We start from the raw sequence: 26,436 nt of genomic DNA, 5'->3' as shown, positions 1-26,436 counted from the left end.
GCCCCTGAGGTGGGCACTGGCCGCATTGCAGGAATGGCCCTCTGCAGTTGCAGTGAGCTCAGACACAGGTCAGGGCAGCCTGAGGGGGTATCTTCTGGTTACACAACAGACACCCGTGGGAGTGTCTGTGGTTATCGGGGTAGTTTTAAAGCCTCATCTGCAAATTCTGGATATGCTACTCCCCATTAAGAGCTGGGAGCTTTGGCCATAAAACAGAACGACATCTTACCATTTGTGACGGCATGGATGGACATGGATGGTGTTGTGCTGGGTGAAATAAGTCAGACGCAGAGAGACGGATTCCAAGTGATCTCCCGGACACATATGTGAATCTAAAGAGCAAAATGAATAAGCAAACAGGATTGAAACAGACTCATAGACAAGGAGGGCAGACTGGTGGTTGCCGGAGGTGAAAGAGGTGAGGGCACTGGGAGGGACAAATTCGTGGTTACAACATAGTCACTGGGATGTAGGAAATATAGTCAGTGGTGTTGGGATAACTATGTATAGTGCCAGGTGGGTACTGGAAATATTTAGGGGGGACCCACTGGAAAGTACATGATTGTACAGTACCACTGTGCTGTACACCTGAAACCAATACAAATAATATGGAAAGTAAGCTGTAATGGAAAAAGAGGTGGGAGGTTGTGGTTTCTTCCCCTTGAATCTAGACAGGCTCATGACTGCTTTGACCAACAGAATATGATAAAAGTGGTCAGTGTGACTTTCAACGTTAGGTCTTAAAAAGCATGCAACTTCTACCTTGGCTGCTGGGACTCTTGCATTTGGAGCCTTTATTGGCTAGGTAAGATGTCTAACTACCCTGAGACTGCCATGTGTAGGTTTTCTGGTCAACAGCCCCAGCTGAGCTCCCAGCAGATGGCCAATGTCAGCTGCCAGCTATGTGAGTGAGCCATTTTGGAATGTCTAGTTTGGTAGAATCTTCAGATATCTGCAGCCTTGGCCAACATCTGACTTCAACGTCTCACGTGACCCAAGTAAGACCTGCCCAATCCAGCTCTGCTTGAATTCCTGACCCACAGAATCTGTGAGCAAAATACAGTGTTTGCTATTTTACGCTGTTAGGTTTGGAGCACCTTGTTATGCAATAACGGGAACCTGGTGGTACTGAGGAAGTGCTGGGGGAAGGGTTTCCTGTCATTCTCAGAGGAGGCAGTGGAGCGCACTGGGAGGGGAGCGCTGGGAGGGGAGCTCATTTGCTTGAGCTCGTGTGAGCAGGTTTTTCCAGCTGGACCGTTAACAATTCCCCACCTGCTTTCTGGGGCTGCTGTCATTAAGGGAGATAATGTTTTGCAAAAGGCTTTGTGAAGAGCCTGGTAGCACCTTGCAGTCATACTGCGCCTTTTCTTTCCTTACCATGGAATTCTCTAATGTTATCCCAGTCCATTCCCTTGCCCAGAAGTTTGTACGATTGTTCCCACTGATGCTTCATAAAGAAACCATTTCATTTTCTTTGTTCAAAGTGGTAGAATCAAGGACGAAGAAGAGAAGGGAAGGACTATTTCCACTAATCTGGAAATCTTCCCATTATATGAATATAATGGATTCATATTATATGAATATAATGGATGAATTTGGACAAAACCTTTTAAGAACCGGATGTTCCAGTCAAAAGTATGGTTTGTGCATCCTGGGACTCTTTGAAGGGCTGGGAGAAGAAAGTTCTCTAAAATCTTTTTTTTAAAAAATATATTTTATTGATTATGCTATTACAGTTGTCCCATTTCCCCCCCTTCACTCCTCTCCACCCTGTATACCCTCTCCCACCCATATCCCCCCCTTTAGTTCATGTCCATGTGTCATACTTATAATTTCTTCAGCTTCTACATTTCCCATACTATTCTTACCCTCCCCCTACCTATTTTCAACCTACATTCTATGCTACTTATTCTCTGTATCTTTTCCCCCTCTCTCCTTCTCCCACTCCCCTGTTGCTAACCCTCCATGTGATCTCCATTTCTGTGGTTCTGTTCCTGTTCTAGTTGTTTGCTTAGTTTCTTTTGGTTTTGCTTTAGGTGTCGTTGTTAATAATTGTGAGTTTGCTGTCCTTTTACTATACATGTTTTTTCTTTATCTTCTTTTCTTAGATAAGGCCCTTTAACATTTCAGAAAATAAGGGTTTAGTGATGATGAACTCCTTTAACTTGACCATATCTGAAAAACACTTTATCTGCCCTTCCAATCTAAGTGAAAGCTTTGCTGAAGAGCAATCTGGGATATAGGTCCTTGTCTTTCATGACTTAGAATATTTCTTTCCAGCCCCTTCTTGCCTGTAAGGTCTCTTTGGAGAAATCAGCTGACAGTCTGATGGGAACTCCTTTGTAGGTGACTGTCCCCTTATCTCTTGCTGCTTCTAGGATTCTCTCCTTCATTTTTACCTTGGCTAATGTAATTATGATCTGCCTTGGTGTGTTTCTCTTGGGTCCAACTTCTTTGGGACTCTCTGAGCTTCCTGGACTTCCTGAAAGTCTATTTCCTTTGCCAGAATGGGGGAGTTCTCCTTTATTATTTGTTCAGATAAGTTTTCCACTTGTTGCTCTTCCTCTTCCCCTTCTGGTACCCCTGTAATTCGAATGTTGGAACGTTAAAGATGTCCTGGAGGTTCCTAAGCCTCTCCTCATTTTTTTGAATTCTTATTTCTCCATTCTTTCCTGTTTGGTTGTTTCTTTCTTCCTTCTGGTCCATTCTATTGTTTTGAGTCCCAGTTTCCTTCCCATCACTATTGGTTCTGTGTGCATTTTCCTTCATTTCTTTTATGGTAACCTGCATTTTTTCACCGAATTTGCGACCAAAATCAAGCAATTCTGTGAGCTTCCTGATCACCAATGCTTTGAACTGTGCACCTGATAGGTTGGCTGTCTCTTAGTCGCTTAAAAGTACTGATTCTGGGGCTTTCATTCTGTTTGAGCCATCTACTCCCCTCCCCCCCGCCCGCCCCCCGCCCGCCCCCCGCCCATCGCCTTTGGTCCTGTCGCTCTTGTTACGGTGAGGGGCGGAGCCTTAGGTGTTCGCCTGGGCTGGGCACCCCAGTCGCTAGATTGTGACGTTGTATGTAGGGGCGGGGTCGAGAGGGAACAATGGCGGTAGGTCTGTTCTCTGTGGGACCTTAGTCCCTTATCTGGGATCCTGGGTTGCGCGCTCTGCCCTGCTCCACAATCGCTGCCTCACTGGGTCTGCCAGCTGCTGCTTGTGTACTCAGGGTCCACCCGCTGCGATCTTGTGCGCCCCAGATGCCTTACGTGCCCCTGGATGGTTTTTGCGCCCAACTCTCTCTGCTCTTCACGCTGTGACCCGTGCCTGGCCGCTCGTCTCCACCCCTCCTACCAGTCTGGATGAACAGGTAGGTCTATTTTAACTTCTTGGTTGTCCGACTTCCATTCAGATAAATTTTCTGTCAGTTCTGGATGTTATTCTGCCTCTAAATTGTTGTTGATCCAATCTTGGTTGTGCATGGAGGTACAGTGCGTCCATCTATGCCTCCATCTTGGCCGGAAGTGCCGAGACTCTACTTTTTGATGGAAGGAGCTATAATGGTAATTTGCTAGCGTATAGGTACAAGGAGGAGAAGAATTTGTAGCCATTTTTTTGGTGTCCCACAATGGGTTTGTCATCTTTGTTGGTGTGTGCATTTCTCGCCTGTGTATGGGCTCCTAGCAGAAAAATGTCCCAGGCTGCTGTTGAGAATGTACGCTTCTGAGAAACCAGGCACTACAAATGTGTTGGAGTTATGGAGAAGCCCTGAAAATGAGGATTTTGAGTTCAGTTGAGATGGCAAGTTAGTGGTTGGTAAAGAGCAAAAACTTGCTGTGGCATTTTCTTTGTGAAGAATATGTATGTGTGTATAAACGTAGGCTTCAGCTTCTCACCTATACAGTAAGGTCATCTAGATAGCTCACCTGAAAAGGTAACCACTAGAAAGTAAAATCTATAGCATATTGAATATACTATGGGTTATGGTAAGGCACAAAACTGCTGTGTAGAGTCAGATCACTTTATAACAAATGGCCACAGAATAGATGGTTTAAACAATGGAAATTTCTCACAATCTTGGAGGCTGGGAAGTCAGAGATCAGGGTGGTAGTGTTGTCAGGTTCCGGTGAGGGCCCTTTTCCTGTCTTGAAAATGCTTCTTTCTTAGTATACTCTCAATTCTCACATGGTAGGGAGGGGGCAAGACTGAGGAAGAGACAGACAGAGGAAGCTCTCTGACATCTTTGTGATAAGGGCATTAATCTCATCATGAGGACCCCATCCATATGGCCTCATCTAAACCTGCTGACTTCCCAAAGGCCCCACCTCTGAGCAGCATCACATGGGGGGCCAGGGCTTCGACATATGCATGGGGGCGGGCACAAGCGTTGAGTCCATAACAAGTTGCACAGAAAATCAGACTTTCTGGTTTATATTTGTTGGGGAATGAGTGCTATTTTGAAGGTTTAGAGGGATATGGTAGAACATTTCCTATATATTTAAAAGGCTCACAATGTGGAAAAGTAATTAAACCTTGTAGTGTCTCAGAAGAAGAATTGCTAATTATAGATAAAAGCTCTGAAGATGACAGAAAACTGGCCTCAGTTTATTATAAGAAAGGCCTTTGGGATGATCTGTGGTCTCTGTCATGGGGGAAGCAGACTGTCATATGATGTCAGAGGTTCTACATCATTGGCTGGTGCAGACAAAGGCCTCACTGTCCTTGTTGGCAATTTTGTGTTTGTAACCTTGCATGTGGGTGTGTCACTATTTATTGGGAAGGAAGGTAGATAGATCATGGGTGCGTGTGTGTGTGTGTGTGTGAGTGTGATGGTGGTGGTGATGGGGCTTGCCCAGTTGCACTTGGGTTCTTTAAAGAGGGTATTTTCTAGTTCTGGTTCTGGCTTCAGATTTGTGAAGGGTGGTTGGCAGAGTGGGAAGTGCATGGGTGTCAGGGTCAGGCAGATTTGGAAGATTCCTGAGTTTCTGATCTTGGGCAAGATGCTCAAAGATCACTGAGATTTTCATCCACATCTCTACAACGGGCAGGTTTTAAGAATTAGAGAAAATGTTTGATGAATACTTAGAACAGTTCTTAGCACATGATAGGTGCTACGATGGTGACTATTACATATTTAGAATCATATAATCAGTATTAATTCTTCAAATATATTTTGAAAACCTATGATGCAAACCTAGGTAAGCTGTAGGGTCTAATGGTCAAATATATGCTTTATTTCTTTTTCCTTCGAAGAGCTTTAAATTATTGAGAAAAGTCAACACTTAAATTACAGTTTTATAAATGCTTTTACAGAATTTTATCTAGCTACAAATATTTATTAAGCATCTAGTTTGTGTGGGGCATTTTGCTAAGTATTTGGTGGATGGTGGTAAAAATACGGATTTGCTGTACTATGGTTTTCATTGTGCTATCAAGGATAATGCATAGCGAGTTCTGTAACAGAGTTAGGGGAGGGACCATATCAAGATTATTACACTAGTCATTTCTAAAGACTACCCAGGATGAGAAAATGGCCACTGGAATCCAACTCTTCCATCCTCTGCTAAACCAAAGGCCGTGTGACTTGCTACTTCTCATTTACTCAGCAGGCGGCGCTCTAGCACCAGGAATTGCAAAGAGTAGCAATTTAGCAAAACAAGGACTTTTTTGGTTAATGCTTGTTTTTCGGGCAAAAAAGGGAAGCTGTTAGGAAAAATAAACAGTTTATCAGGCATTGCAACAAAGACACTTGAGGAGAAAGACAAGCTGTCACTTCAAGGACAGGAAGAAAATTCCCTGCATTTGTAGAGGCATCAGATGCTGGGTGCATGCCTTATAAGAAAAAGCATGAAATGATGAAAAAAAATGATGGAGATAAAAGAGAAGATTAAGAAAACAGAGAACAATTGAAATCATCGGCCAGCAAGGATGGAGGAGTATAGTTTTGGGAGAGGAATGTGGATGAGTATTGTAGCAGTTGGAGAAAATGAAAGCTGCTAAAATATAATCGAGAATCATTCTAAGTATTCAGATGTGCCATTTACGTTTGATGCCAGAGTTCCTGCGTAATTGGTTTCAGCTGCCCAGCCACATCCAGTTCTTGTTTTGTAGCTTTCAATATTTTGAGGTCTTCAGTACATCGACTTTTGCACCTAATGCCAAGTGCCTGATTTCTGAATCAAAATTGCTTCATTGTTTTCCAAATTTGCATGTTAGGGAAACAGAACAGCTGAGTGAGGAACGAAGTTTTAGTGTGAGGGATTTGGACAAGAACAGCTGAAAAAGGAAAAAGTATTCACCGTGGACTGGTGGGAGTTTGGAGGTGTCCTGCGTGGTAACCTTGTATTAGGTTTAGGGAAGATGCTACCAATTTAATCTTCACTTCCTCCACTTGGCAATTAAAATGGCTTTTTGGGGGGAGGGGCATCAAATTAATAGCTTAGACCCTGTTTGTAAGGTTGTTAATTCAACATCATTTTACTTGGTTTACTCTTTTGTGTAGAGAGGTTTTATCAGCAGAATACACTAAAGTGATCTGAAAAACCACCATAAAACACAAAAGGATGAGCAATTATCAAATTGGTTGCTAGTATCTAACCACAGGCTCTGCAATAATTGAATTAAATTAGTGCAGTGGGGAAACTGTTTTGCAAGTGGTTCCGAAACTTCACTGTGACCCAGGGGGCTCCTAAGAACACATTGCGGGGGCCACTCTCAGCGTTTCTGGCTCAGGAGGTCTGGGGTGGGGTCAGAATGTACATTCCTATCAAATTCCAGCTGGTGCTCCTTGTCTAGCGATCTCACTTTAAGAACCACTGACTTACATGTTTTCTAAAAAATATTTTCTATTTGACTTAGTTGTGACTTTGATGTTCATCCTCCGACCATAGTGTAAGGTCAGTTAGATATTGAACTCACAGAGGAGGAGGACAGAGTGTGCTGCTATTTACTGAACAGTTTCTATGTGCCTGGTTGTATTCCGGGTTCTTTATGTTCTTAATCTTCTCACTTAACCTTCCTTCTGGCTTCCTGAGTAAAGAGATGTAAGATCATATGAATAGAGAGTAAAGGATGATATACTCTTTCCATTCAACACGTAGAACCGGAGTCTTCAAGAGCTGGGAACTTTCCAGCAGCAAACATCTAGCAAGCGGCTGAACTTGACTTTGGACCCAGGTGTGTCTGACTGCTTAGACTGCACTGCAGAGGAGCACTTCAGAACATTCCTCACAGTTTGACTTAATACATTTCACAGATTTTAGTTCATATGGACCTTGCATGACTGAACACAAGCAAAATTCTTAATTTCTGGACCTAAGTGTCTCCATTTCTAAGGAGGTACGTACCTGTTTCCCAGGGCTAGGATAGGGATAAAGTGAAATAATGTATGTCGGAGTGCCCAGGATAGTGTCCGGCACACAGTAGGTGCTCACTGAAGCTGCACTCCCTCTTTTGAAGTGCAAATGTTTCATCCAAGTGCATCTCAGAAATAAGTGAGAAAGACTGGACGAGGACAGAGACCACCAGATTCTGGCTGTCCTAGTGGGAAGGAAGGCAGCCGTTCTGTTCGCCAGTCAGCGAGACCTATGGGAGTCTGCTGGCTTTCTCCAGAGGGAGCCTCCCACTATATTTGCCCCTCATTGCCCAGCCTCCCCATGGCAGTGGCTGTCTGTCCTGAGTACCTCCTCTCACCAGTGTAACCAGACGGAACCGGATGCTCTCCAGGTGAGTGGTCCAGAAGTGCTGTGTGTTCCAACTGCACTCTCGGTTTGGACTTCCATCAGCTTCCCCCACACCTTCACGTGGTCACTCCATTATCTCGGCTATTTCTGACTCTGTTTCTTTTGACTAATTTTGCTCCTGGATGTGAGTCACATTTTCCTGCTTCTTCGCATGTCGACTAATTTTAAAATTAGATGTTGACATTCTAAATGACATTTCATTGGGTGTTTGGATTTTGCTAACAGAATGTCCAAGTTTGTTTTGATAGGTGGTAAACTTCTGTGCACATCAGCTTGATCTTTTCTGGGCTTGTTTTTAAGCTTTGTTAGTTCTGGTCTAGAATAGCCTTTACTACTCGAAGGGCATGGCACTTCGGGGGTCGGTCGCTCTGAATGCGTCAGTGGGTCATTGTACTCAGGGAGTCTTCACTCTGGCTGGAGAGAGCTCAGAGCACCTTCCAGCCCTGGATGGGTTCCGGAAATTGTTCTGCTTATAGCCACCCGACAGTTGTCCTGTTTTGGCTTTGTGTCGCTTTATCTAAGGGTGTGCAGAATAGCATTCCGTCAGAGACTCCAGGAGACCCCTCTTCAGATTTCCGGAAAACTTGCTCTGCACAGCTCCCTCCTGCCTGAGACTCTTGCCCCATAAATTCCAGCTACCTCAGCCTCCCCAAGCGCCTGTGTTTGTATACCCAACTCAGTGTCTCCCACTTTCTGTTTGGACTCTTTTTCCTGTGTCCAAGTCCAGAAATTGCCTCTAAAGCAGAAAACCGGGGCAATTGTAGGGAGGGCTCACCTTGTTTAGTTCCCTTCTCTCAGAGATTATAGTCTTGCTCTGGCTGCCGTCAATTGTGCTACATACTTTGTCCAGTTTTCCAGTAGTTTCTAGTGCGACTGAGTGTCCTGTACCACCTGCTACTCCCTGGGTGGCCTCCTACCGCCCCCACTTCCAGGGCTCAGTTCAGCCACCATCTTCCCTGGGATGCCTTTCGGATTCCCAGCCGTCTGGCTTAAATGCTCCTTCATCAGTTTATTTATGCTACCCTCCTGCCCCGAATCCCCTGGGATTGTGAGCTTCTTAAGGCACGGATTGCAACTCTCTGGATCTTCAGCCCCTAGCATGGCACGCAGAACACAGTAGTGCTCCATAAATGCTCATTGACTATATGGAAAAATGACAGGGAATCGTGTTTTTCGACTTTAAGTTCTGCCAAGAGTACACCTCATTCATCCTCTGCTTCTAAAGTCTTCTCTTTCCTGGTCTCTCGAACTGAAGAACGAGCTACCATATCCCTCCCTACCCCTAGCCCGCACAGGAAATGTGGTGGGGTTTGACTCCAGGCCATTTATATCATGTGGCAGAAATGACTCACTGTCCATCGAAGGGTGTGGTCTTGCCATAGACAGGCTTGCCAGATTTAGCAAGAACATAAACAAACAACCATGAAAAACAGGAGTCCCAGTTAAATGGGAATTTCAGATACGATATTTGGGACATACCGATACTATGAAATTATTTTTTTCCCTGGGATTCAGATTTAACCAGGTATCATGTATTTTGTCTGGCAGCCCTGCCCGGGGACGCAGCCGCTCAGCCAGGATGCTGTTCTCACCAGTGGAGCATGGTGGGACGTGATGTGTAAGGTGAGAGGTGTGTCCCTTCCTGGCTCAGGCCGTTCAGGTGTGCGGTCTCCACCCTCTCTTTCCACTTCTTCCTGAATGCAGAGGCCTCGGAGGCCCTAGGGGAGGAGAGGCCCTGAGAATAAGGAACCCTGAGTCCTTGCGGAGCGTGTGGATGAGCGCTGCTCACAACCTGCTTTTGACCTCTCCCTGAGTGAGGATTCAACCCAGTAAGGCCACATGTGGGGTTATTTGCTGTGGCTGTTAATGTTGCTCTATTTCCTGTTCTGTTGAAAAAGTGAAATGTGGGTATTTTCCGTAAGGTTCTGCACTGCTTACTCGATAGTTCCACTTGTGTATGTCCAGATGCCTCAAATTCCACAGGTCTAAACTAGAATTTGTGGTTTCCCCGGTGCATGCTGGTCCTGTGCTCTTTATCCTAGTGGGTGGTATAGCCATCCCTCCACTCTGCACGCCTCCTTTTTCTCATCCTCAGTATCCAATCTACTATCAGCTCGTGTACATCTTACCTCTCAAATGTCTTTATCAGTGCACCCTTTTTCTATTTTCATTGCTGCCACCCTGGTCCAAGCTATTAATACCTTTTACATGGACTACTGCTATTGCTTACATTCTACATTGTTCGACCTTGTAGCCAAAGTTGATCTTTTTAAAACCATGTCTCCTCTGGTCACCCACCTGGCTAAAACTCTCCATGGATTCCTATTGCTCTTAGGATAGGTTTGGGGACAATTAATGTGACCACAGGGGCCCTGCATGATGTGGCCTTTGCCTGCATTTTCAGGCTCATTTTGTGCCATGCTTCCTCCTGTTTGTGGGGTTCCAGCCATCCTAGCCCACCTTCGCTCCCCGAATGCTCCATGAGTTCTTCCTCTGTGAGCCTGTGGGCAGCCATGTCTTCTGCCAGGCCCACTGCCTCCAGCTCTTCGCCCAGCAAATCCTTGTTCTTGTTTGGGATCTCAGGACTCAGTTTAGTCGGTTCCTCTTCAGGGAGGCCTTTCCTGACTTCCCTAAATCAATTCCCCCTCTTTGGATATCTCATAGGAGAAAGTAGCATTTTTTTTTTCAGCTTCCGCCACAGTAGTGGTTTTTATTTATCTGTGTGGTTCTTTGACTTAATATCGGTTTTCTCACTTGTTAGCTCTATGAGGACAGAAAATGTCTCTTTCCTTTTGTGCTTATCCCTAGATCTTTAATAAATGTTTGTGTCAGGTAGGGATCCAACTTAAAGGTTTTCTGAATGAGTATCTATTTGTCCCCAAAACATTCCTTGCATAACTCTTCCTTTTTCTACTGGTGTTACATGCTATGTTTTATCTGAATGTATTCTGATCCATCGTGGGTCTCTTTTAAAATTTCCTATTTTCTTTCATCTCTCTCTTTGTCTATTATTGCATACTATAAGATTTTTTTTTGATATCAGGTAGATCAAGTCCCACATATTGTTCTTACTTTTATAACATCACTTGACTATCCTTGAACATTTTCTCATTTAGAGGGTTTTATAATCAGTCTGTCAGATTTCATTAAGGAATAATATTGGGACTTTTGTTGGGCTTGCAATGAGAATCTCTCATTACTTTGGGAAGGAGATGACATCTTCAGAACTATGAGACTTCCCATCCAGAGGCAAGAAAATGTCTCTCCTTTTATTCAGGCCACCTTTTAGAGTCTAAAGTGAGTGTTTATAGTTTTATTCATGTAAATCTTGTACATTTCTTTTCAAGTATATTTTTAGGCACTTTATAAGTTTTGTTGCTATAGTGAATAGAGTTCTTTAAAATGACAATTTCTAACTGTTTATTTCAAGGTAAATAAAATGCTTATCTATGTGTTCTTTTTACTGTTAGTGAAGTCTATTATTTTCATAGTTTTTAAGTTGGTGTTTGAAATTTCTAGAGTGTTTTTGCTAGATTTCCTAGCATTGCTTCTTTATTTCCACTATACATTTTGTATATATTTTTTGTGTTATTAAATTCGCTACCATCTCTATCCACATAATATTAAAAAATAGTGGGGGAAGGGGTACAAACTGTAGTATGGAGGTTCCTGATATAGTGAAGCTTCTAGTGTAGACAGTGGAGAGACTCTCTCCTCTCCTCTTTATCTCTTTATGTTTTCAATGTCTTCTTTGGTATCTTTCCTTTTCACTGCCTTACTGGGGTAAATTTATGTGGTTTCCCGGGGCTTTCTCAATTTTATCACTGAAGGTTTCATATTCTTGGAAATCCTTCACTCCCAGGCAAACTGGGACATTGGGTCTTCCTTGCTCTTAGCTGGTGTCATTTCTAAAGCTTAGCCTGAGACAAAGACTCAGTGTGGGGACTTTGGGAAGCAGTGCCAAAGAGCAGAGGTGAGGGGCCAGGAAGGGCAAGGGAAGAAGGAAAAGGGCATGTCGATGAGGTCAGTGTTGAGAGTGACTGGGACTAGGTCCTGCCTGGAGCATTTTGACTAGTGTTTCGAATGCCTTTCAGAATGGCCCACGGAGGGTGGACCCCTGTCCCCATCGGATCCTATGCCCTGTTAGTCGAGGCTTGCCTGGGAGTCGATAACTCCCCACATGTGAGAGCTGCATGAAACCTTCGGGGTCTGGGATGTTGGAGAAGCCCCGGCGTTTGCTGGAGGCCAGGTGCTCTCGGTGTGAGGTGAGCTGGGTCACAGCAACTGACTGATGCATGCACTAATGTCCAGCTTTGTCTTGGGTCTGGTCTTCTGTGAGTCTGTCTTTTATATCAGTTCTCCTGTGTGTCTTTGTATGTGTGTGATATGCTGTGAGATTTTCTCTAAAAGTGGAGCACAAAAAAGTGGTTAGCTTCCCGTTAGTCAAAGTGTGATTTAGATAGATGAAGTCTTCACCTCCTCATCTCTCACCTCCTCACCTCTGAGGAGCCTTGAGGCTCCTCATGGACTCATAGGTGGCTTCCCTTCCTCTTGTTTGAAGGGTGGGAGTAAATTTGTACAAGTTTATTGAGAGCCAAGAGTAAATTTTTGTCTGCAGAAGGCAAATTAAATAATTGTGAGTGATGAGGCATGTGAAATTCAAGTGCAACAGAGAGTGTCATTAATTAACTTGAGACTGAACCTGAAGGCACCACTTGAATGCCAATGTAAACCAGCATGTCCACTAATTAATCCGAGGCTGGGCTTGTTTTAACGGGAAGATGTTGATTTTCAAGCCAGCACAGAAAAAGAAGAGTTCATGGTTGGGTTGAATCGATGCCACCCTCTAGGCTCTGTTGGGCTGAACTGGGACAGTGGTTTGTAAGAGTGTCCTTATGAAGAACCCTCTCTTTGTTCTAGTCATTACTGAAAATTAAATTTATTTTATTACCAAAGTTAAGAAAGTCAGTTATGATGGGGAGGCTTAAATAACAGTTCCCTGTGGGCTGGCTGGGCTTGCTGATCGGTGGCATCCACTGGGAGGTGCTTGGGTGAGCTGGTTTTTTCACTGGGAGATCGGGAGATTTTAGTATCTGTGTGTCTTTAATCTGGGGATCTCTGATCCCTCCTCCTAGGAGGGAGCCACTTTCTGTTGATGCAGTGGTTGTTTCTGGGATTCCTAAATATTCATATTCCTAAGTACCATCTCTATTCTTCTTGATTATTCGGTTTTTGGTATTAACTTATTGATTTACTGATTTTGCCCTTATGGCAGATGATCATTTACCTCTGGGAGCAAATTACTCCTCCCCCCAACCAGTCCTTCAACTATACTTTGCTTTCCTCATTCTCCCAACAAAGCCCAGTCAACATTTCTGGCCATCGTAATATTCAATGTTTACATGTGTATGCCTCGTAAATATTTTTTATACGTACATGTTGTTTACTACTAAACCAAGCACTGCACTAACATGATGATTTCTTTTGTTTTGCTTTTCCCAGAGTTGTTAACTGCATACATTTATTTTGCTTAGCTTTTTTTGTACCTACTGCTGTTCTATTTCATACCCTCCGGCAGATAACTCATGAACCCCTTCGGCCCTCCTCCCCCAACCTGCCTCCTGAGTCCTCCGCCTTTTGGCTTGAGTCTGGACTCAGTGCTCCTGGGCCTGCTGTCCTCCTGGGACTTACTTTTACCCTGGAAGTTTTCCCTCTCTCCTCTGTCAGGTGCCCTGTTTCCTGGCTTCTCCATCTTTCCCTGTCTTGATGATGTTCCTACATTGCTGTCTGGAATCTTTTATAGCCTCTTCTTTTTTAAAATTGTATTTTTTCCTTTACTGTTTACCCGGGCCCCCATACCTTCTTCTACCTCCGTCCTACCCCCCGCCCCCAGCGATCACCACACTGTTGTCCATGTCCATGAGTCATTTTTCTTTTTTGCTCAGTCCCCATCTCCCTCTCACTCAGAGCTGTCAGCCTCTTCTCTGTGAGTCTGTGTCTATTTGGCTTGTTAGTTCAGTTTGTTCATTAGATTCCACATATGAGTGAAGTCATATGGTACATCTCTTTCTTTGACTGGCTCATTTCACGTAGCATGGTGTTCTCCAGGTCCATCCATGCTGTTACAAAGGGTAAAATTTTATTATTATTTTTTTTTATGGCTGAATGGCATTCCATTGTGTAAATGTACTATGGCTGTTTCATCCACTCATCTACTGATGGGCACTTGGGCTGCTTCCCAACCTTGGCTATTGTAAATAATGTTGCAATGAATGTATGGGTACATATGTGTATATTCTTTTGAATTAGTGTTTCAGGTTTCTTAGAATAAATTCCCAGAAGTAGAATCACTGGGTCAAAAGGCAGATCACTTTTACTTTTTTGAGGTAACTTCACGCTGCTTTTCACAGTGGCTGCACCAGTCTGCATTCCCACCGACAGTGCACGAGGGTTCCCTTTCTATAGTATCTTCTTTGTTCCTGGTGCCCTGCAGTTCCGCAGTGATGTCTTGTGGGTGTGTCTCTTTTCATTTATTATGCTGGGTTATAAATGGCAGTTTTATACCCAAGATTCACATGCTCCAGTTCTGGAGCCTTTCTTCTTCTCCACTTCCTCCTCCTACTTTTTTAAAAAAACTGCTTTCTCCTGCTTTTTTGGTCTTCATTTCTGGAACCCACATACTTGAGCAGTGAAACCTCATAGATGGAGCCTCTGATTCTGTTACTCTTTTCCTTTCTGCTTATTTGATTTCCTCTCCTTCTACTTATCACCTGAGACATCTGCTTGGTTTACTCTTCTGACTTTCCTATTCGATTTTCAGTCGTGACTATCATAGCTTTAGTTTCCGAGGGCTCCTTCTCTTTCTTGTTCTTTGCCACTTTTTAAAAATAGCAGCCTGCCTTTGGTTCGTGGACATGGCAATGCTGTTATTACTCTGTGTATATTCATTTTAAGGATTTTTTTTGTGTGCTTTTTTAAATGTCCTGCATAGCTCACTTTCTTCCAGTTCCTTTCTCTGTTTGTTTGCTTTGCTCCCTGGATTTTATGCTCAAGGCGTTCTTTAACTGTCTAGTACTGCTGAGCCAGGGATCTGTTAGAATGAAGAGTGAGGCACTCACTGGGGCACCTGTGTGTGGGGGTCAGGCTTCTGCATTGGTGGCCCCCCTTTGAAGTGATTGGGTGGTGAGCTTGCTTTTTTGGGAGATCCTGAGATTTTTGTACTTATGTGTCTTTTCTCTGGGGCTGTTCGGTTTCTCCTGAGAAGGGTCTTTCTTTCCCTTGCTTGGGGTATTCCACCTTGGCTGTGGGAGTTCTGGGGGGTTGTCTGGGAAAGGGAGCTCAGAGGAACCCTCATCATTCAGGAGGCAGACATTCACAAAATCGACTGCTTTTAATCCAGAGCCTCAACCCAACTTTCCCCTATTTCCTGGTCTTCCAGCGTCTGCAGCCTCCCTGGTATATTTCTCCAGAGAGTGGGACTTTCTTCTCCTGCAGGGGTCTGGGAGACCTAGCTGCCCCTTATGTAGTCGTTCAATTGAAGCCCATTTTTCAGTCTGTGCTGTACATGGTGATGAGCCACTCAAGTCCATGCTGGAGAAGGACTTGTCTCGGCTGCTGTGGGCAGGCAGGCTCCAGCAGCTATCCCCTTCAGGAACTGCCTCAGCTCAAGGTCGCCCTCTCCTGGTGGCCGTGTCCAATGATGAATGGAGGCGGGACCTGTTGGGACTGCAGAGAGGAGACATTTGATTATTTTTTTTGTATTTTTTTTTTATGGCTAGCATTGTATTTAGGTTTATAATTTCTACTTCATGTCTTCTTTTACCCAGGCATTTTTAAAGAGTTTGCCTTTTTATGTGGCAAGTTTCCTTGGCCAGAGGTGGCGGGAGGGACTATTCAATGTTTTTTTTTTTTTTATTTGTTTTCTGAATTTTAAGTTGTGTTACAATATGACTTGAATACTTTTGCTTTTTGGAGTTTCAATATTTTCTTTTTAGCCTGCTACAGAGTTTTTATAAATGTGCCGTGTGTGTGGCACCCCAGTTGTTGACCGCAGAGTTCTCTCCTTATGTCTTCAGTTTAAGTTGGATGCTCATGTTGTTTCAAGTTGCCGTATTGTCAGTTATGCTTCGTTTATTTGTAGATGGCTGAGGGAAGTCTACAGAAGACTTCTGTTGAATTATGTTTTTCTTTGCCTTCCTTCCCCCTAATGTCTTAGAAGTTACACATTCTACATCATTTCTTCTGGAGGTTACCTTTACATTGAAAACAATGAATTTAATTTAATTTTTTAAAAGAAAATACAGCCCAGGTGGTCCAGAGCTATTTTTGGAGCCAGGTGCTCTCATACTACAGGGTCCAGCAGAAGAAGCCTGCTTGAGTGTGGTTGGTAAGGTAATAATATGGGTGTAATAATTTATAGTTTTAATTTGAACATTTCACCTAAAACGGCATATGGTGTGCTTGAGTGGGATGTCATTATGTTACAGAATTACATGTTTATGATTTTGAAATAAAAAAGGGGCATTATTTGTGCCACACCCTGTATGTACTCTGGATGACTGCCACAGGAGTAATTTAATTCTATAAACCTTTAGTGAGTACCTGCTATGTGCTAGACACTGAGCAACCCACCATAGGTTGAGAAGATGAATGAAATACTTCCTACTCTCATGAGACTCCTCCAGTGAAACTGACAAGTAAACTAACTATAACATCAGGTGAAAGGTGATAATAGAGGCACATACCGGGTGATGGCAGAGAATGTAGGGTAGGTGTATGGTTGTCTGTCACAATGGTGGGCCCAGTGAGTCGTCCCTCTCAGGCTTGCTTGTGGGGTGTTCTCCGCTTCATACTGGACTGATTAACTAACCTGTGACTCATTTGTTACCAATGGACGGCAACATAAATTATACCAATTTTTCTTCCATATTTTAACCCTTCTGAAATTTTGGGCTGCAATCTGAGAGAATTTCTTGACTTACTAATTGCCCCTCTGCCAGGTGGTTCACCCCATACCATTGTGTTGTTTACTTAATTTTTTTTGTTTGTTTTTCCAAGCTCTATGATTGGTTCTGTTCTTGGTATTTTTTGCAAAGTTTCTACCTGTTTGTTCCATTAACTTTGTTTCTTTCAGTGTTAGTTCTGTTTGTTGAATTTACCACCCCTTTCTCCTGCTGTTAGTTTCCTACAAATATTAGGACATTATTGCTTCTGTACTCCTCTGGATAGTTGAGATTTCCTGTTTTATATCATACTGCCCCCAGTGGACAGGTAAGATATGATGCTGGGGGGATGTTAGTACACAGTGAGATTCCATGCTACTTCTGGGTCCCTCTAGCTACCCAGCGCACTGTGTGGTCTCTTTCATCCAAGCATCCATCCTTCTGCTTCACTCTGCTTGGCACAGGTGGTATGGGGTGAACCACCTGGCTGCCTTACCTGTTAACCTCACCCATTAACCTCAGATATGTGGTCAGTTGCCCACAACCTCTCCGCCCCATCTATTCCTGCTTTTTTTGTTCACCCCCGCCCCTTTATTTTGCTACCCCCAAGCTGGGACCATTCGTTGGGCCACTCCCACCCACCATCCCAGGAGCCCTCTCTCATCCATGAACTGTGTGGAGGTTTCCTCATTAGATCCGGTCGCATCGGCTTTCTGTCTTTGTTCCTGAGATATTCATCTTTAATAAAAATGACTTGGGATAAAAATATAACCTGGAATTGAGAGTTGGCATGACAGATAGGAAATTTTGATTATTCATTTCAGCTTAGAATTCAGACCTGTTAAGATCATTTTGAAATTTGAGTGTAATAGAAATGAATGTAGGACTTGGAATTAGCTTTAAAGGAGCAATCACATCAGCATAGAATGGAGAAAACCCAGTTTGGTAGTAATTTATAAAAAAAAAAAATTCCAGAGCATTTGGTGTATTACAAGCTTTAAAAGGTGTGATATAGTCTGTGAATGTGATGACTAAAAAAGGTAATGTCACCAAGATGTGAAGTAGAAAACCCCAGCCTTCGTCCCCCAACAAAATGAAGATCAACAATTAGACGGCTACCCATGAACAAAAACAGCTCTGGGAGAGCCCAAGAGTCCATGTAAGAAAATTAACAACACTGCAGAACCAAAACACTGAGCAAAACCACATGAAAAGGGAAGGAAGAACAACTCATTTTACCAGCATCATCCCATTCCCCAGGCAGGCTCTGCTGAGTGTGAAGAGGGAACTTCCCGCTGGAAAGTATCCCTCCTCCCCCAGCCCCCACAAGTATCAGCCAGGCACGTGGAGTGACTCTGGTTCCCAGGGCCCTGCCCTGCAGGAGACCCAGTAACTTTCAACGTTGAAGAAACTTGTGGCCAGAACAGCCGCCATGGACCCCCTGCAGGTTTCCCTGGGTATTCTCCCCATAGGTATTTGCAAACACCAGTCACCTGAGTCCTTCCCTCCCCTTCCTCCTACTCTCCATTGCTGTTGGAGCCCAGACCCACACCAGCAGCCAGCCCAGAGCTCCGTGGCCACATGAGTGCAAGACACTAGCCTAGGCCCCCATAGTTGCTTTCCATCTCCAGGCAAATGCTTGGAGCTAACCCCTCCAGCTATGCACCCGCATGTTTCTAGACTGACTCCTGTCGCCAGGCTCCACTGTGTGTGTGCACCCATGGTGACATCCTGCAGCCATGGAAGTGTACTGCTGAAAGCCAAGACCCCCACAGACACTGTGGGCCTGGATTCAGCCCTGCCCTTCAGTCTCTCACCTGCACCACTGGGCCCAGCTGCAGTTGCCAGCCAGCCAGGGCCCCTGCAGCTACCAGTGTGCCTGCCGTGGGCCCTGGCCCTCCGCGCTCATCCCAGCCCTCACCTGTGTGTCTGCAACTGTCTCCTGCCACTACACAGGTACCTATACCTGGCCTTCACAGCCAAGTGTGTGCACACTGCTGGCTATAGTTAACACAGCTGCCTACCCTGGTCCTAGTCATTGGATCTGGAAGTGCCCTTAGCACCCCAACAGCCCTTGCATCTACTGCACCTCCCCCGACTCCCAGCACTTGACAAGGGCCATGCAGTTACTGATGCTCTGTATCCTATGGTCTATGTAACTAAAGACAATGCGTGGAGCTAATAGGTTACCCCATAATTTTAATCCAAACTGAAATTCTCTAAGATATATTACAATAAAACTGTCTAAAATCAAAGACTGAGAATTTTAAAAACAGCAAGAGAAAAAAAAATTCTTTCATAAAAGGGAAACCCCAGTAAGGTCGTAGCAGGCCAGGATGGAGTGGAATGATAGATATATTCACAGTGCTTAAAGAAAAAAAAATGCCAACCAAGAATACTTGACCCAGCAAAGCTGTCATTCAGCAATGAAGGTGTGCTGGACTTTCTGAAACAAAAGCCGATGGAGCTCACACTAGGCCTGCCTCACGGGAAATGCTCAAAGGAGTTTTTTTTTTTCAGCTTAAATAAAAGGATGCTAACTAGTAACGTGAAAACATATGAATACATACAACCATTTTTTTTAGTATATGTTTTGGTGGATGACACCAAAAGTATAGGCACCGAAAGCAAGACCAACAAGAGGGACTACGTTAAACTAAAAGGCTTCTGCACAGCAACAAGTCAGCAAAATGAAAAAATAACTGAATGGGAGAAAATATTTGCAATCCATGTATCTGATAAGGGGTTAATATCTAAAATATATGGGGAACTCGTATAACTCATAGCAAACAGACAAGTAAACTCACAGCAAAAAACAAGTAAACAAACCACCCAAGTAATAAATGGGCAGAATCCTTGAACAGACATTTCATCAAAGAAGGTGTGTGAATGGCCAACCACTCTGTGAACAGGTGCTAGCATCACTAGTCACCAGGTAAATGAAAATTAAAACCACAGTGAGATATCACCTCACAGCTGTTAGAATGGCTATTATTGAAAAGATAAAGAGTTGGTAAATTCTGGCAAGGATGTGGAGAAAAGGGGCCCCTGGTATACTGTTGGTGGGAAAGTAAATTGGTACAGACACTATGGAAAATAGCTCAGAGGTTCCTCAAAAATTTAAAAATAGAGCTACCATATGATCCAGCAATCGCACTTCAAGGTGTATATCCAAGGGAAGTGAAATTCCTGTCTTGAAGAGATAGCTCTACTCCTGTATTCACTGCAGTGTTATTCTGATGCACACCCTGGCTCGTGGGGTCCGTGTCATTATGGATGAAATGAGACATTCACACGGACGACCGAGTCCGGTGGGGGAAAAGGAGTCCGGTGGGGGAAAAGGGACAGCATAGCTTTTCTCTCAAGGGGAGCAAAAACCTTCACCCTTGCTCCAGTGAGCTTTTATTGTCTTACTGGGCACATTACAAGAAGATCCTCATTAACTATGCACAGGTTTGCTTTAGGTGGTTACCTTTTATAGAAAACAAAGGAGCCAATGCTGCTAATCACATCACAGAAGAGGGGTATTTGAGAATGAAAAGGCAAAAGTAGTTGGACCGCTTACACTCATCCTTGGAAGGTTTAGCATGGATTTTAGGAAGCTGCTTTGCAGTAAATGTCCTCAATTCAGGGTGAGGGAATTTTAGCAAAAAACAAGACTCACAGCGGCCTAGGCACATTGCAGGCCTGACTCCCCACAGGAGAACCTAGCTGTGGACGTGGGTCCTGTGCATTGTCCAGTGGGAGCTGGGCCCTCACCATGCAGAGCGGCCTCCCACATTATTCACAATCACCAAGGCATGGAAACAAACCAAATGTACATCGATGGGTGAAAGGATATAAAGCACATGTGGTATGTGTATACAATGGAATGTTCTATAGCCATAAAAGAAGGAAATCCTACCATTTATGACACATGGGAGGACCTTAAGGGGATTATGCTAAGTGAAGTAAGTGAGACACGGAACAAGTATTGCATGATCTCATTTATATATGGAATCAGAGGGAATAACCTTTCAGCTATAAGACGAATAAGTTCCAGGGATCTAAGGTACAGCATGGTGATTATAGTTAACAGTGCCGAGTTGTGTGCTTGAAAGAACCAAGTGTTACTGTTCTCACCACAGCAAAAACAAAACAAACAAACAAAAACCCCCCAAACCCAAAATGGTAATTATGTGAGGGGAAGGATGTGTGATAAACATTTTACAATAGACTTGGGTATCAAACCATCACATTGTATACCTCAGTGTGTACAGTGTCCTATGTCAAGTACATCAAAAGAAAGAAAGAAAAAGAAAGGAAGGACAAAAGAAAGAACACAAGAATGAAAGAACAAAAGCAAGGTGGAAAAAAATAAAAAAGGTAATTTTAGGATACATGTTCCTTTAATGTTTAATAACATTGACTTGTATTTCTTTTAATGAGAAATGTTTGTTCATATCCTTTGCTCTTATTTTATTGGAGTGAGACTTTAATCTTTTCATGTTGATTTGTGAGAGTCTTCTATGTAGTGCCCCTTTGCTACCACATTTATTGTATGTGTTTTCCTAGTTTGTGCTCTGAAATTTTGTGAATGGTCACTTTTCCTCTTTTTTTTTTAAGATTTTATTTATTTTTAGAGAGGGGAAGGGAAGGAGAGAAACATCAATGTGTGGTTGCCTCTCATGTGCCCCCTACTGGGGGCTTGGCCTGCAACCCAGGCCTGTGCCTATGACTGGGAATCAAACTGGAGACCCTTTGGTTTGCAGGCTGGAGCTCAATCTACTGAACCACACCAGCCAGAGTGCACTTTTACTTCTTAGATACTTAAAACTTTGACTGGTAGTCAACTTTATACATGGTTGGGCAGTAATAAATTGCACAGTTACATTTTAAATTTTACATCTTTCCCTTAAGGTTAGGATATTCAGCTTTTCCTGCCTTGAAAAACACTTGTCATTCTCTTCCTATGGACTGAGAAAACGAGGACAATTCACTGGGCTCTTTTGAAACCCTTTATGGTTTCCAAAGCACTTCCACATATGTTATCTCATTTGATCCTCAAAACGGCCCTGTGATAGAGACAGTAATTTATGGTCCGTCCATCTGTGCACGCAAGAACTGCTTACTGAGCACTATGCATGTGCCAACGCCTGCGTTGTGTGTCAGGATAACGGAAGTAAAGGTCCTTGCCCTACAGAGATGTGTGGCCTCTGAGACAACGGGACAGACACACAGGACCTGGAAAGGGGCACGGTGTATTTTGGAAGCCTGTAGAACAAGGGGACTGACTTTGTTTCTATCTTCAGCTAAAAATGAGCATTTGTAGTACAATGCAAGGTCCGTATTTTGGGGCTGGTATCTTAATTTTTCTACTGGGTGTTGTTAGACACCACAAGGAAATTTTCACTGGTATTCCTAGAGTGTGACTTCGGCAAATTTGAGCACAGAGGAAATGCAGCTCCCCTGGTAAAGCTTTTCGGTTGGTTAAGCACAAAGGCGGGATCTCTCGTGTACCTGGCACAGTCACCCTTGTTACCTGGACACCGCGACTCTGCCATCTTATGGTCGGATAAACCGAAGCTCCGGAGAGGTGAAATTTGCTCAGTGGCACATGCCAGGACCAGAGTGGCAAGACCTGTTTCTGCTGGCTTTGAGGACAGGCTTTGTGGTTTTCTGATGCCACCGTATCTCTCAGATGCTGCAAAATGCAAAACTTTTTTCTTTTTGAGAAAGGAAATTTGAAATTTAGTTTAGGCAAATAAATGATAAGTGCTTTAGGTTTTTTTTTGTTTTACTTTTTCTTCTTTCTGGCACAGTTGCCTGCCCTTGGCACCTCACCTGCCTATACCAGGATGGCCGAGAAGAGGTTGTCCAGTCTTCTGGTCTGACTCCATTGAGCTGAGGTGCCTCTTGGCCAGGCTGTGGCGCCCGAAGACGTTTCTACCTAGAACCCTCCCTACTGCAGCATTTAAAAAGTTCTCAGCTTGCCTTGAAATATATGTACATGGAAATGTAGAAGCTAATGGAGATACTTGCTGTGAGTGTGAAGGAGGAATCGGGCATTAATTAGCCTTTGTTGGATTTTCAGAACAGGAAAGCACTTGAGCACAGAGTAAACTGTCGTTAATCTTGTGAACAGAGAAAGTGCTTACGCTTTCTGAACTTGGCTTTTTCCTTGGTGTCAAGGAGGTACCGAATGCCTTCCTTTTCAAAAAGTTGCTAAGGAAAGACAAGAACCGCCCCCCCCCCCCCACCCCTTTGCCCACCACTCACTGAATATAAAGTTGCAGAATGGAACTTTGCCTCATCAGCTTTGCTTGCTAAGCTGTCATACAATCAGTAATGTTGGCTTCTTCTGACGCCTCATTTTAATCTTCATGGATTTCTGAAAACTGAAGCTTTGCCCAGACTGAGACAAGAGGCTCTACCCTTTCAAACGTTAATTCAGTTCTTATTTCGGGTTGGCTCTTTCTAAACATAGAGCACTCTCTGTGCTGCTTGTCGTTGTATAAGACTGCTTAACTCTCTCATCGAGGGTTTTACGTGAGAATGTCCATATGCCATAGTTTTAGAAAAAAAATTCGAGCCAGTGAGATGAGAATGGGTTACATCCAAGTCAATTTACAGTCTGAGATTCTACTTTTAAAATATAGCTGTTGGAGGCAGGGTATCAGAGTGGCCGAAAGAGTGGGCTCTGTTGACAAGCCAATGAATTTGCATCTCGTTGTTCATTATTTTTATTAGTCTTTACTAAATCACTTTTCCTCCCTGAGACTCAGTTCCATTATCTGGGGTGGGGGGGAAAGGATGTCAGTGGAATCTCCTGTGAATTTTGATCCATGTTTTACCGTGAGGTAAAAATTATTTTACGAGAGAAATGTCTTGGTGCACCTTTTTGCTCTCCCTGTGCAGAGCATCCTTGGCCAGTTCCTGTCTGCCTGTCTAGATGCACTCTTCCCTCCTCTCCTCCCAGCTCTGCCCTGCGAGGCTGACCTGGATGGACTTCAAGGACTTGGACTTGGCACTTTGGTTGGGGTCAGCCAAGGGGAGGCATCAGGGAGCTTTGCAGGGTGGAGAGAGTGAGTCCAGGGAATTTTTTCTGTCCTCTCAGGATTCTGATAACTGCTTTCTTCCCTTGCCCCTTTTGGGGTGGTCAAGGAAGATGTCCCCAGCCAGTCTAGGCTCCTTGACCTGCCTTGGTTTCCCTTGAACCGTGGTCCCTCTTTATAAATACTGCCTTTATTAAACTCTCCCCCATTTTCCTGTTTGAGGGGCTGGGCGTATCACTACATGGGCACTTTGCAGGGCGGGGTCAGGGAGATGGTACATGGATAGCACTCACTTTCCACTTGCTTACCATGCAGATCCTGTGCATCATCATGCAGTATCATCGAAATCATGAATCCCTGAGATTCCCCGCCTTATTCAAAGCAATCACCTTCTAACACTATTCCAATTTTCCCAACTATTTTTTTTCTATGCTGATACACACTAGTTAGGGCATCTTCTGTTTCCAGGAGTGTCGTGGTATTTAGTTTGTCTCTCCTTTCTCAGTCCCAGTGCACCATCCACAGCCTCCATCCCTGCCCTGCCGTCCAAGACTCGTCAAGCGTGTATCTGCCAGGAACCACACTATTATGACAGTTGCCTATAATAGTGGGCGTACAGGTTAACCTTGCCGTCAGTCATCGGTGCCTGCTTTGTCCTAGGCACTGCGCTTAGGTGAGACGGCGTGCCTGGTCTTGGTTTCATTATCTTACTATTTAATCTGCCTGAATTAAACTGCCACAGACTGTACTGCATTCTGGCTTGTTACTTCAAGCTAGAGCGATACTCTAAAAAGTTGATGAGATAGGCTCGGGAGAAAATTAATCAGTAATTTAGGAGAGATGACGATGAGTTAACAAAAGAAGGAAACACAGGAGAGGACAGGAAATTGATTTCAACTCATTTTAGATAGGGGATAGGAAAAACAGTGTTTGAACCTTGGGTGAGTTCATTTCTGCCTGGTTAGAATTTGTAATGTTGTTTTTATAGTGATTATTCTGTTGAGTTTTATTTCCTAGAACTTAAACAGTGGATTGAATGATATGTTATGAATCAAGAAAATGTAAACTGAGTATTGTTTGGACAGTTGATACTTAAGAAGCTGATTTGTGTTGTTTTAAACTTTGACTGAAGCCCATTTTAACAATTGAATAAGATACTTGTGGGGGTTGATGGAAAATATTTACAAAGTGTTTTGTCCTTAGAGCAAAGCTTTCTTATTGGTGGAGGGATTGGTATTAATATGCCTTTGTGTAAGACTGGAATTTGGACCTGTTGCTCTAATATTGACCTCAGAACCCATCATGTTCTCGGTAGAACCTCCAGTAGCCCTGCGTCCACCCATCCTGGACCGTTCAAAGCGCTGCCAGCCTGCAACACCATTTTCAGTGTTTTCCTTTGAGCTCTAAAAGTGTAGTGGCCCACATGTGGACTTTGGAACAAACAAACCTGGGTTCAGATGCTGGTTCTGCCATTGACTGGCTGTGGGATCCTAAGAGGTTCACTTGACTTCCTGGAGCCTTGCATACTCATTCGCAGTCAGGGGACAGTGGCAGCAACCTCGAGGCCTTGTTTTGAGGATCAGAGTGAATGAAAGTGAGGGTTCTGGTGGGATGCCTGGCACAGAGTCATCACTACATTTATGGTAGACGTCGTTAGGGTTATCTTTCTCTTCTACTTCTCTACAATTCTTTTTCACTGTTTAACTATTGTGTCAGTACAAAGAACGAAGAATCGGGGTACACAGTTGGCACCGAATGAATAATTTGAATTAAATTGCGTGAGTTCATTTCCTTGTTAAGTTTTTGCAGAAGCCAGACTTCAGGGAACTGAGAAATGCACCTGGGGACTGTGATCTTAAGCCACGTTTTCAAGGGAAACGAATCACCTGAGGAGCTCAGGGTTAAGGGAAGGCTGTCTTGTGATGGAGGGGGACTATCTGAGGGCTGGAGAGAAGCCACTGGAAATAGAGCCTGCTGCTGAGAGTTGGACGGAGGTTACTTAAGGAATGGAATCGGGCACGCAGCTGGAAGAGCTGGCCTTGGAAAGCATTAGAGACATTTGTAGTGAGTGCAAGGAGCCCCGTCCTTAGTGCTGTGGAGGATCTGGAGGGAAACAATGCCACTCCCAGGGACAGGAATTCCTAATTGTCATGTAACGAGTGTTATCAAAAATTTCCTATATATTTAGCATGTATATCTGAAAAGATTTCTTAAGGCACAAAATCTGCTAGAGTTCCATATAGAAGTCTTAAAATACATATAAATACAAGTATATTTATATCTATAGTCTGTATCTGTATCTATAGCTGTATTTGTATCTATCTATAGAGAGAATATATTTTGTTCCATATAGTCACTATATGGATACAAAAGTGAGAAAATTATACATATATTCCACTTTTTCCTCATTTCATTATTCCCCCTCTATTTAGAAATCTTTTGTTTTATGTGTCTATTATTTTGGTGGTTAACATTTATATTTTAACATGCCAATTAACAAAGCCTAAAGTTTGTATATATATTTGCCTTCTTTCCTAATAATACAGTGACCATACGATATTGTAATTCTGTCATCCTTTCTCATTTTGTATGTTAACTGTTTTTTGGTATTTTGGCTCTATCCTGCCATTTTTATTGTTGTTTTAAACAGTTAACATTTGTTTAGATTTTCCCATATATTTACTAAATGACTTTGACCACTGTCTGTCTTGAATCTAGATCCTTTAT

At 43.6% G+C, this 26,436-nt stretch overlaps 1 protein-coding gene and 1 long non-coding RNA gene across 6 annotated transcripts in view; one reads left to right on the top strand and one right to left on the bottom strand.

The window, feature by feature from the left end:
* The window catches only part of NR1D2 (nuclear receptor subfamily 1 group D member 2), an 83,451-nt gene that overhangs the window by 43,288 nt on the left and 13,727 nt on the right, over positions 1–26,436 (top strand). For 4 of the 5 annotated variants that reach the window (XR_004904476.1, XR_004904475.1, XR_004904473.1 and 1 more), the window contains exon 8: positions 7,450–7,716. Coding sequence is in view for 1 of the 5 variants with exons in the window: in XM_036031517.1 (XP_035887410.1) it covers positions 7,450–7,484 (35 nt within the window). In the remaining 4 variants the exon portion in view is untranslated. Of the gene's footprint in view, positions 1–7,449; positions 7,896–26,436 lie in introns of those variants that run through there. The other variant, XM_036031517.1, reaches the window with a different exon arrangement.
* LOC118501818 lies at positions 1,591–25,600 on the bottom strand. Its single transcript, XR_004904480.1, has 4 exons — positions 25,589–25,600; positions 23,999–24,001; positions 20,054–20,060; positions 1,591–1,694 (listed from the first exon to the last, which is right to left on the bottom strand). It is a non-coding gene; the product is annotated as an uncharacterized LOC118501818 (long non-coding RNA).

Source organism: Phyllostomus discolor, chromosome 7 (genome assembly GCF_004126475.2).
Source record: "Phyllostomus discolor isolate MPI-MPIP mPhyDis1 chromosome 7, mPhyDis1.pri.v3, whole genome shotgun sequence".
Taxonomy (NCBI): Eukaryota; Metazoa; Chordata; class Mammalia; order Chiroptera; family Phyllostomidae; genus Phyllostomus; species Phyllostomus discolor.
This window is presented reverse-complemented; position numbering and strand designations above follow the sequence as displayed.